The sequence below is a fragment of the Triticum aestivum genome, chromosome 7D (genome assembly GCF_018294505.1).
Source record: "Triticum aestivum cultivar Chinese Spring chromosome 7D, IWGSC CS RefSeq v2.1, whole genome shotgun sequence".
NCBI lineage: Eukaryota > Viridiplantae > Streptophyta > Magnoliopsida > Poales > Poaceae > Triticum > Triticum aestivum.
Genome location: NC_057814.1, coordinates 564,131,017 through 564,143,443, shown reverse-complemented (window position 1 = coordinate 564,143,443; position 12,427 = coordinate 564,131,017). Strand labels below are relative to the sequence as shown.

Below are 12,427 nucleotides of genomic sequence, written 5' to 3'. Positions count from 1 at the left end.
TTATTATAAAAATTCTTCAAGGGACATTAACAAGCTTTAGGTCAAAATATTGATGTGTGACCATACAATTGCAATTGCACGTGTGCACACATGTAGTTTCTTATGAGGAAACAAGCAAATGAAGATGGATTCTATCAATGTTTGGTAGTGCATGTTGGAAGAACGAAAATAGCTAACAAGACATCTTAATTGTTTAAAGGACACATAGAGCGGTGGATTTCAAGATTAAAATGCGTTTTTCTATAACAATAAAGCGTGTGTGCATGTGTTCAGCTATGAGCATCAAAGGACAAATGTAGATACATTATTATTTTAGATAAAAGGAAATATATTAATATTGAGAAGATACCAACTACACCCGGTCTCTGCACCAATACGATCTCAAGAGCTACTCAAGACATCAAAGATGCACATGACCAAATTATTACTCCCCCCTTTTCAAATTTAAACTAAAACCACGACAAGTATTTTGGAACGGTGAGAGTACAAAAGAAGGAAAAAAGCAACCAACGGAACAAGTGCAACAAACAATAACGACAACCGTCAAAATATTGCCATCATCTTTTTCAATGGAGATTTTACCTACAACTTCATGCGATATGTCGAATTAAAAATATAAATTTACATTGTTGCGTGTTATGTAATGATATTTATTTTCTATTTTTGAATCACTAATTAATGCGCCATATGAAGAACATACAGTAAATATTTACCTGAAATGCCTATTTTTTTACATGAATGAATATGACATGTTTTTAATTTAATTTGTGAGTTAAATCTTTAGTCTATTTTGCATAAGGTCCGAACCCAAAAAGGCCCAGCCCGAAAACGGCCCGACCCAAAACCTAAACATAGACTTAGAAAAAAATAAACGCACTGTCCACGCGACCACCCCTCCTCGGCTCCTCCTCTGCCCGTCGCTGCGCTTGGCGGCGGCGCTCACCTCGCTCCTCTGCCGCTCCCCGGTCCCCTCCGCCGCCCCGGCACAGCCGCCTGCCGGTCGCCGTCATCACTTCACCGGCTTCTGCCCCGGTGCCCCCGCACGAGCTCGACGGCGCCCGCCCGCTTACCTTTCCACTTCGCTGCTACCGCCGCCCCTCTCGTACTGTCGTCGCCCGCCGATCTCATTTTACCATCGACAACAAGCTCATCAAGCTCCAGATTTGGGACATGGTTCGTTCTCTATGCCGTGCCATTTCTGTTACTTGCTAGTTGCAACTAGGAACTCTGAATTCATTGCTGTAGCATGAACTGGTGTAGCATCTCAAGTAGGAACTCTGTTTATTCACTGAACATATCAACTGGGAATTGACCTGATAACAAGCAACTAGCAGTATATTACTTAGCTATCTTGGTTGGATGTTTATTCTAATTGATGGTCTTAACCATGTATCACTTGGTAATGATACTTAGCAAATGCCATGCCATAACAAAGACACTATGCATTTCTGCAGTGTCCAATTAGCTAGTCTAGCTTCAGTTGTATGGTGTTCTACGTCTAATCGGTGGTGCTGGGCTGCTGTCTGCTCTTTTCTTGTTTTTGATATGTGGCGATGCTTGTTATATCGTTCCTGGCAGTAACCTTTTATTAGCATGTGCACTTGGACTTAGAGCTGCAAGGTGCTGAAGTACTCTGTTACTTAAGACTTATTAATTGTGTTGTCCTGTTGAGATGTTGTGTACTTGTTTTTCTTGTATTGTCCGAACATTTTTGTCCTCTTCCGGTCCGCCACCACTCTGTTATCGTACCAATACCATTTATGTTTCCGATATATTCTGTATTTGTTTCCACATCCGCACCGCATTCGTACCACTTCCGTATCCGAGAAAAAAAAAGGAATAGGATACGGTATGAGCATTATCCACCCGAATCCGTTTCGGTTTCACCCTTGCTAGTGAGCAAATAACCAAGTGGCATGGTCAACCCCTCACATGGTGGATTTTACTCTATGTTTATGTTAGACTGAACATAAGCTAGAATCAAGAAAATTCTACTGTAAATATGATTGGCACAGTAAACTGTGTGAAAAAAAACTGTTTAAAAGTGGACTCACATTCTACAGTCCACCAATTTATCTTATTTACAATCTACCCATTCACCAATCTACACAGATAGGGAACTTTGCTTACAGTTTGGCCTAGTAACAGACTCGGTGGGCGCCCAAATTCTTCAGCGAAGCTGTGCAAGGAAGCAGCGTACCTATAAGAGTAGAGGAAAAGGAACTGATCGCCATGGCTAGGGAAGATCGCCGGGCAGGGAAGGATTGCTCCTTTGCGTGGATCTGTCGGGGCCTGATAGGAAGAGCAAGTAGGATAGGGTGGTCGGTCATGGTTACTATAATGCTTAAACAGTCGCCACAAACTGTCAGATTTGAAAAATCTGCAAGCCTTTAAGATTCAAGTTGAACAAATTCAAAGAGAGAAATTCTAGTGATATTATTATCAATATATTTGTTGTGCAGGGACCTGAGCATGTGTTTGATGAATTGACTAAGGCGCTGAAAGATCCTGCAGATTTTGTAGATTTTGATCTGCCATCTGCGTTGAAAGAATGGAAGCTGGGCTACTACATACCAATTAAGCGGAGTATCCTTGCCTATCATTTCTTGAAGCCTATTTACTTCTCAAGTTCTTAGAGCAGCAATCATGTGCACCATTGCATGATTTAATTTAGTAAAATGTCGGGTTGAAGTTTTCATGTTCTGCTATGTTGTGAAGTATGATTCATCATACCTTTCAATGTATTTCACTTGACAGTTTGGATTTGTGATGCACCTAAAACTGTAATGTAACATGTGAGGAAATCTGATGCTAGTCTTTGATGTAGAAAGCAACATGGTATGGGGAAATAAATGTTTTTACATTTTGTACTAATTTTCTTACGAGGATGCATTTCAAAATGGCTTAATGTGTTGTGGTTCTCACCCTCCCCCCCCCCCATGAGTAGGAATATCAAGTTTTCATTGCTCATTTGCAGTCTCATGATGTGAACTTTTAATCTGCAAATGATAATCATTTTTTTCACATTATTGATGTCCTCAATTCTACTAAGATATTTATCTTACTAAGAAGCGGGTTGAAGATGATGGCATTTTTTGTTCCTGCTCCCTTTCTTCTGAATCATCAGTTACTTGTGGAAAAGATTGCCAATGCGGGTACTCTCTCTCTCTCCCTCCCTCCCCGTTGTGTTTGCAGGCACGCACACACATTTGTGCATAATATAATTGCTCCGTACTCTGTAAGAAACATGAAGAGAACATACGAATTGTTCTTAGCTATTTGATTAATGTACTTGTAAAATTCAGTATTGTCTGGAAAGGACAATTCTGAACCACTATTTTATTGGTGCAGGATGCTGTTCTCTTGTTGTTCATCAAACTGTAAATGTGAGAACAAGTGTGCCAATAAATCATTCCAGCTCCGACCTTTGTTCAAAACAGAATTGATTAAGGTACGACCAATTCAAGTTCTCATAATTAGTGAGTTTGGAAGAACTGGCCATTTAAGAGGGAAAGTGAGGAGGAACACTGCCATTGCTATATATGGTGCTATGATGTAATATCTGAATATAATCATTTTTATTGCACGGGCCTTGAATAGAATGTGTTCTAGTTTCTGTGTTGTATCGTAAGGGACTATGGGTTGCTTATTTTATAAGATTAGAGGTGCCATAATCTTTAAGAATATTCTTCCAGCTTCTCTAACCTTTAATGATGTAAAGTATACAGCCCTGAAACCAATCTACAGACTTCTCCTCACTATCAAAAGCCCAGCAAGGATCTCTACCATCAACTTCATAGAAACACACAGGGTTGGGTCTACCGACAACTAAATTCTGCATAGATAAAAATGAACAAAATGAGGTTTGCGTTGGAGCAGTGTAAAACTTGAACAGAAAACATGCGAGGAAAACATAGGTATGAATGTAATAATGTGAGTAACTGGCTGCGGATTAAAAATACTAGCTAAATTTTCCTAAATATTCTGGACTTATTTAGTTTCAGTGATCAGGGTGGAGATCTTGTAGAGTTTTTTTAGTAACAGAGTACTGGCTGTGCAGAACAACTATACTGTATCAAGAGCCTAATTCGTCAATGCCCAGCAATTACCTCAGAGTGGTGTCTTGCCACGGCCCACAGGAGATGGTGGCAGGTCACCCAGTTCATGACAAATGATATTGTTGGTACAATTGTCAATAATGTGAGACTAACAGAGCCACGGCACACAGGGGATGGTGGTAGGTCACACAGTTTGTGACATACTATAATACTGTTGGTACAATTGTCAACAATGTGAGACTAACAGATGGGCTAACCAAACTTGCCATATTATTCCTGGTTTACTCTCTGGATGCGAACTTTTAACCTTCCACTAAGACTTGTTAGAACGGCTAAAAGGACAGACCCAGTGCATAGATGCTCCCACACAAGGTGGGGTCTGGGGAGGGATTATAGGAACCTAGTCTTATCCCTGCAAAGTGCAATGCAGAGAGGTTGGTTCGAACCAAGGACCTCTTGGCACAAGTCGGGAGAACTTCACCACTGCGCCAGGCCTGCCCTCTATTTGTTAGAACTGCTATAAAACATTAATACAATGTAGAGACCGTATTCTTAAGAACAATTAGCCTTCTCTTAGCTTTCCCTGGAGTGAAACAAGTTTGTTTCCTTCTCCTCCTGTGCTTTGTTAAATATCACGACGAACAACCCCATTGTACATGCCGTAGCTAGCAATATTCCATATCGTAACAGTATCATCTGCTCTTGGAGCTATTCAATTCACTCATTCCGCTTATTTAATGAGCTAAATACCGGTGGCCACAGTGCCACACTAATTTTACACCCCCAGACAGCTATTCATGACATGTTAAGTTTGCTTTGGCATTGCTTCGCCTTCTGTTACCGGCATAGGGGCTTAGCCCAGTGGGTTATGGCCCAAGTATCTTAATTAGGGGCTTAGCCCAATTATCTTATCGTATTAGGATCATTTGCTTAGGAGTCAAGTAAACCTCTCTATATAAGGAGAGGAGATGTATCAATCTAATCAAGCAAGAAGCAATCATAATTTGCTCGGCTTCCCTTAGGGAGCCGGGAGACCTAAACCCTAGCCGCCTCCTGCCTTCGCCACCGCTGCTCCCGTCGGAAGGACGGCGCCACGCCGCCGGCCGCCGCGCACCAGCCCTCGTCCTTCCCCCTCCTTCCCCTACAACCTACGCCCTAGATCCGGTAGGGCCCTAGCTCCTACCAATTTGGTATCCAGAGACTCGGGCTCGATCATGTCTTCGTCAACGCCAACGCCGCCGCTGCCAATCATCACCACCGCACCGCTGACCACCGCTGGTTCCCCACCGCCGCCGGCCCCGGTCACCGTCACCACCGCCAGTTCCCCCACGCCGCCGGCCCCGGTCACCTCCGCTGCGCCGACAACCGCCGTTTTCACGCCGGAAGAAGTCACCAGCATCTTGCGGGATCTCGTGACGGCCGTCCAGGGCATCCATCTGTACCTGGCCGGGCCGCCCGCACCTCCGCTGGCTGCGACTACCGCCGCCTACGGCCACCCCGCGCTGCCGTGGCCGTCCCAGGGCGCGCCTGCAATGGGCGGGCCACCGCTGCCGCCGTTCCAGGCGGGGCACCCCAGCGGGCCGCCTCCGCCGCTGCGGTACCTGCCCTGGTACTCGGTACCCGCGGCGATCGCCGGGGCCCATCCGTCGTTCCAGCCGCCGCCCGCCCAGTGCCGTCCTGGCCGCAGTGGCCCGCGCCGGTTCTCGTGGCGCCATCCGCGCGCGCCCCAGCGCCGCAGTGGCCGCACTGGCCCGCGCCGCCCCCGCCGGTCCAGCTCCCACCACCGCCGCCTAGCTCCGGACTAGGCCAGTCCACACCGGGAGGCCTCCCGATCCAGCAGGTCCGGTTTCCGCCGTCACCGTCCCAGATCCCGGCTTGGCTAACCGGGACGTCGCCACTACCAGTTTACACGGAGGCCGGGGACCCACCGGTACCCACGCTACAGTCTGGGGCCTCGTCCGGCTCCGCGAGGGCCTATGACGGTCTCCCCACCGTTGACCAGGCGCCGTCATCATCACTGCTCCGCACTGCCGAGCCGGTCGGCCATGGCGCGCCGACCCAGATGCCGCCACGGTTCGCCAAGATCAACTTCGCCACTTATGACGGCACGGAGGACCCGCTTAACTGGCTCAACTAGTGTGAGCAGTTTTTCCGTGGACAGTGCACGCTCGCGTCGGAGCGCACTTGGCTGGCATCCTACCACCTCCGCGGTGCAGCCCAGACCTGGTACTACGCCCTCGAGCAGGACGAGGGCAGCATGCCCCCTTGGGAGCACTTCCGCGAGCTCTGCCTCCTTTGTTTTGGGCCCCCGATCCGCCGGAGCCGCCTGGCGGAGCTAGGCCACCTTCCCTTCACCTCCACGGTTCAGGACTTCGCCGACCGTTTCCAGGCCCTGACATGCCACGCGTCGGGCGTGACGGCGCAGCAGCGGGCCGACCTCTTTGTCGGTGGACTCCCGGATCACATCCGTGTGGACGTGGAGCTTCAGGGACCCCAAGATATCCAGACGGCCATGTACTACGCCCGCGCGTTCGAGCGCCGCGCGGTGGCCGTCCAGCAGGAGTCACCGTCCCGGGCCACTGGGTCGCTACCAAGGCCAGATCCCGCTCCGGGTCAGCCTGTTCAGGCTGCCGCGGCACCCCTCGCCGCGACCGCGGCGCGCCCGTTCCGCCGGCTCACCTCGGCCGAGCTACTCAAGCGTCGCCGCCAAGGGTTGTGCTTCAACTGCGACGAGCCCTACACGCCCGGCCACGCCTGCCCACGACTCTTCTACCTGGAGGTTGCAGACTACATTCCGGAGGACGCCGTCGCCGCCGACCTTGCCGCCCCAGCTGTCGCGAAGGTGTTTGACGCTGGTTGATCACCTCGAGGTGTTCAGCAAGCGCTTCCCCACCTTACAGCTTGAGGACGAGCTGTTTGTGCAGGCGGGGAGAAGTGTTATGACCGGCATAGGGGCTTAGCCCAGTGGGTTATGGCCCAAGTATCTTAATTAGGGGCTTAGCCCAATTATCTTATCGTATTAGGATCGTTTGCTTAGGAGTCAAGTAAACCTCCCTATATAAGGAGAGGAGACGTATCAATCTAATCAAGCAAGAAGCAATCATAATTTGCTCGGCTTCCCTTAGGGATCCGGGAGACCTAAACCCTAGCCGCCTCCTGCCTTCACCACCGCTGCTCCCGTCGCAAGGACGGCGCCACGCCGCCGGCCGCCGCGCACCAGCCCTCGTCCTTCCCCCTGTGGTTCAACCCAATGCCAGGCCGCCTCAGTTTTCTTGACATCAAGTTTGTGTGTCCTTGACTCGTCCGGACATCCTTTTTGTCCCATGTTACTGCTGCAATGATGCTGGCAGCGCAAATCCACCACAGCAAGGCCTATTCACGCCACAGGTTCCTGCTGGCCGCTGCTATTCTCCTCTCCCAAAACCTGCTGCTGTCGGCACCTCCAACAGTGGCTATGGCCTCCTCTGACTTCCAATATTTTTCACCGCAGGTTCTTGATTCTGGTGGGTTGTAATGTTAGTCTGTGCAGCTAACAGTTACCTGTCCGTATGCAACCTAATTTGTGTTTATGAACACCTTAGGGGATACAAACAGAGGAAAATATTCTTGACCTATCATATTTAGCTATATCCTATACATACATGTCGAATCTGTGCAGATAACTTCTGCTATATTTGCCTTGTCCACCAGGACCAACTTAACAAAATTTGCGTCATTTTCTTGGTTATATGTACTCTGATGATTTTACCGTTGAAGACATTTGTTTCTATAGTCAGTATTGCACTGTGGCTCCTAGGTCAATTTATGCTACCGTGTTGTCTGGTATTGTTTTTCCTTATGATGTTACGTTACATATAATGTTTTTCCCTACTTGCAAGTTATTTTGTATTTCTTTCTGGAACTATATATAATTCAGAGATATCTTAGGAACATTACTTGTCCCTGTACTTCATATTTGAGCTGGCCCTTATATCTGCATGTTAGCAAAATATCCAACATATAGTCACGTTTTGTGCGCAACTGATCCTGTACCTTAAACCATCGCAAATCCCTATATGAAACTTTCTTTATCTTGTGAGGCAGTATCTTCATTCTTCATGCACAGTACAATCAATACTTCAACATCAAATACTTCACAATTGGCAAAAATAAATGCGAGGAGGAAAGTTTGCTCTTATGTGTTAATAAGTCCACAGAGAATCTAAGCAAGTTGTTTCATGTTTGATGTTTTTTTGACGTATAACCAAACATTTTTATTTAATGACCGTTCTCTAGATTTCAGGTGAAGTGGTGTATAAATTTAATTGTTTCATAAAACCTTTAATTGGTATGTATTATTTTTCACTTTCCAACAGTTCCCTAAAAGACTGTTATATTATTCTAGACAGAGAAATGCGGCTTTGGATTGATAGCCGAGGACGAAATAAAGAAAGGAGAATTTGTTATAGAATATGTTGGAGAAGGTATGGGTTTGTAGAAATCTATTTTGAGCAAGTAAATGAAATGCAGACAAATGCAAGTATTATATATTATGATGGTTACTCACATTGTATATTGGGCGATCAAACTAATATACATATATCTTGCATCAGTATTGTAGTTATTGATGACAGAACTTGTGAGGAAAGACTATGGAAAATGAAGAGACAACGTTACACTAACTTCTATCTTTGTGAGGTCAGTAGCAATATGGTCATTGATGCGACAAACAAGGGGAACAAGTCCAGGTTTATCAATCATAGTTGTGAACCAAACACAGAGATGCAGAAATGGTTAGTTATATTGTACTGCTTATTCTATATCCATACTGATGACCCTGATACTTGCTACGGATATCACATTATTTTCAGGACTGTGGATGGACAGACCAGAGTTGGAATTTTTGCTCTTTGTGACATAGAGAGAGGGGAGGAGCTGACCTATGACTATAAGTATGGCCATTCAGTTTCCTGGGTTTATAATTCTTTTTTCATTATTATTTTTTGTTTCGCCCACCTTGCTTTATCGCATGGTGTACACAAAACTATTCCTGTTTCTAATCTATGTCCTTATATACAGATTTGTCCAGTTTGGAGCAGATCAAGATTGTCATTGTGGGTCTTCAAACTGCAGAAAAATGGTTGGCACGTCTAAGTCGTTCAACTCATTTGTTCTTCACAATGGCAACTCAGGAAGCTCGCAAGATCAGCACGACATAAAGAAAAGAAAGACAACCTCAGATAATTGTATTGGGGAGATCATCCGTTTATGGGATCGACGAGATAAAATGTAATGCCTTCACAACTTCATATCTGCTGGATGACGTTAGATGTCCTTTTATCTGTTGTTTTCAGTTGCCAGCCCGGTTTAACCCCTTGTCTTTCAACATTCTGCCTTTCAGGTATGTCCCAGCAGTTGTACATGACTATGATGAGTACACTGGAATGCATACTGTGAGTTTTTCAACAGATGATTTTTACATGATATCTAATGGCAATTTATATATTATATTATTTGTTTTGGTTCAGTTACTGCTTGATGAAGAAACTACTGAAAAATTTGATATGAGAGAGGAAGATTGGGACTTCCTACCGGTATGACATTCTTAGTAACTGAACTAGTTGATTTTGTTTGTCTTTTGGAGCTTTTGGGTTCTGTCATACCTTGCTTTCTTGGACAACCCACATATTTTGTAGCTAACTGTAGTCTAAAAGAAGTACTACTACCGCCTTTCCGGTTTAGAGGGGCACATGGCCTATCTCAAAAACCAGAAAGCTATCATTTGTAAGGCTCATTGTCTTGGAAACATGCAAATATAGCTATGTCCACATTAAATTCTATCAAATTCCCGTTCCCAGCTTAGAATAAACCAATGCATGAAGGAGTGAGAGGGCCATGCATGTAGTATCAAATATGTTGTTTAGCACTTAAGTAGGTCCTCCTTGGTTGATGTGATTTGCAAGATGAGCCAAATAAACCGGAAAGGAGGGAGTACTATGATAAGTTACTTGCTAGCTTGTGCTTCGAATCTGCTACCAAATTCAGTAAAACATGGTTGAATTTTTTTCTTTGATGTTTAAATAGCCATTGGATTACTCATATTTACATAGACATATCATCTTTCGATCCTAGAACCAATGTTCAGGATATCGGTAACAGGTACCATATCGGTCGGGTGCTGAGTAGGGATTAATCGGCAAATCAGCCATTTAACTGAATTTATCGCTAAGCCATTTATCGGGAGATTAATTAGGGCCATATCTATATATCCTAGGCTATACAGGAGCATGCAATGTACAAGTGTCTAAATATGCAATCCTAGGCTACATAGCAAAAAGGAAAATTGTTGCCTTGATGTTTTGGTGATTATTCAGCCAATCTGGAAGGCCCTAAACTTGCAAATTGAAAAGTAGGGAGGGAATGGGCCAGTTTTGCTCTAAAAAATGCCTAAAAGTTAATTGGCCCAGCCGATAATTCGGCCTCACAGCGGATGTTACATTGCTGTATAATGAACTTCTTGGTTGTACCTGTGATTGGAACAATGAGAATTATATACTCTCGTTTGTCATTTGCTCCAGAGAAGCCCCCGTGCTCATTTGATCTTACCTTTTTACAGCGCCCAGAAGATCCAGAAGAAGACTGATTGATTAATGAAGGTTACAATGATGACTAACTACTTATAACATAGTGCTATTTTCATATCTAGACCCTTCTTTTGTCAACTGGCTATTGTTAAAATTACATTTTTTGTTCATCCTATTAATTTTATTTTCTATTTCAGTTATTTTTACATGTTGTATAACTGCGCCGAGAATATATCCATGCGGCACAATAGGATATTGACTTAGCTATCATCAGATAGATACAGAGCCTTGACCATGACCTTGAACTTTGTTCATGTGGCGAGGAAGGGGTTTCTTCTGTGCATGTCATATGTATGTGTCTCTTGTTCCTAAGCATATGCGGTGCTTTGCAGAGGGGATTATCTTTTTGTAATTGTTTTCGATGAAGGGTGCATGGTCTATCAGACAGGGGATTTACCCTGCATATTGCATTTTATTTCATTTTCGTGTCTCTGGGTTTTTCTCTTGCTTCTGTAGGGGTGCATGTGCTGTTTGGAGAGGTATTTGTTTGGAAACTATAAGGATGTAGGGTGTGTTTGGTTTGAGCCAAAGTGAAGCCTACCAAAAACGTGACTAGCCAAAATATTGGCCAACGTTTTGGTTGCCTTAGTTTGGCCGATGGTGGCAAAAACATGCACTAGAGTAGGCATAGTGGCTTGGGCATGCAAAATTTTGAACTGTCTTAAAATGCCTTTAGTTCAGATTTGAACTAATTTCTAAGTTATTTTTTTACGGGGCTATTTTTGGGCTCCTAAGGATTCAAAACAAAATACCACTATTTGAACTTCTTTTTTTGTAAGTTGGATGCCTTGTCTGACGGATGTTTCTCTATCGTGTGCAGGATCCTTATGTTTGGATACATCCAATTGATTCCCATCTCAGTAGGACCTGTCACTACCAGTGTAGACAAATCATCACTGGGGAAGTACTTGGTGCAACCATCCATCCTCAAACCAGATTTTTTTCTGTGTGCTCCTGTCTTGTAAATCGGTCTTCACCCTCAAATCAGATCGGTTTTCCTGCATTCTCCCCCCTTTGCAAATCAGCAGTTTTACCTCATGTGACATGCTCTGGCGCGGTCAAGAAGCATAGTCGCTGCCATTTTGTCTCCCTGTCTGGGACAGCCGGACAGCCATGTACTCTCTCTGTACCAAAATGTAAGATTTTTTATTTTATTTTGCATAGGGCATAAAAATGTCTTACATTTTGTTATGGAGGAAGTACAAAACACCGTCTGTCTACAGCCAATGCTGTGATTTGCACGAGAAGGATTTATTTGTACCTGATACAAGTTCTATCCACTCCTCTCATAGTGAGAAGTATATCCACGTACCACTTTGCCAATTTAGAGAGTTTACGACTGTAATTGGGCTGCATTTTGAGCTTGTTCAGCTGGGTGTTAGCTGGGCTGGGGCCAATCATATTTTTATGGCTGGGCTCAGAGGCAACTTTTCTTAAGAGCTTATTTCAGAGTTTTTTGGAAATATATTCCATATATTATGAATATACTTCCAAATGCAAATAGTTATTGATTTATATTCAAAGGCCAAAATAATTCCTTAAAAATGTTCATAAATTTTGGTTTGGAATCTAGGCCTTGATAAAATTTCCAAACATTGTATAAGGCCATCTTGGAAAAATTGAATGAGATTTCTAGGGTTCTTGGCCCTTTTTATTTAATTTTGGTGCTTTAAATTCCTCAACTCAAAATTTCAGGGAATTGAAATATGGTGCATGAGTGCTTCTAATGGAGAGCGGCATTTCAGC

General features: G+C 44.5%; 1 protein-coding gene across 1 annotated transcript; it reads left to right on the top strand.

Moving 5' to 3' along the window:
- Positions 1-900: 900 nt before the first annotated feature.
- Positions 901-12,041, top strand: LOC123168672 (histone-lysine N-methyltransferase ASHH3). The gene is made up of 12 exons (XM_044586539.1): positions 901-1,173; positions 2,463-2,586; positions 3,053-3,155; positions 3,352-3,451; positions 8,443-8,521; positions 8,659-8,830; positions 8,909-8,989; positions 9,117-9,326; positions 9,439-9,490; positions 9,566-9,631; positions 10,654-10,693; positions 11,502-12,041. Exons 1-11 carry the CDS (start codon positions 1,171-1,173, stop codon positions 10,678-10,680), a joined length of 1,017 nt encoding a protein of 338 aa, XP_044442474.1. The 5' UTR covers positions 901-1,170; the 3' UTR covers positions 10,681-10,693; positions 11,502-12,041.
- Positions 12,042-12,427: the final 386 nt, after the last annotated feature.

What these genes read in the sequence shown, in the direction of transcription:
- LOC123168672 (XM_044586539.1), top strand. An exon ending in AACACAGAGATGCAGAAATG is followed by an intron (nt 8,831 to 8,908) that starts GTTAGTTATATT and finishes CATTATTTTCAG; the next exon opens with GACTGTGGATGGACAGACCA. An exon ending in AAGATTGGGACTTCCTACCG is followed by an intron (nt 9,632 to 10,653) that starts GTATGACATTCT and finishes ACCTTTTTACAG; the next exon opens with CGCCCAGAAGATCCAGAAGA.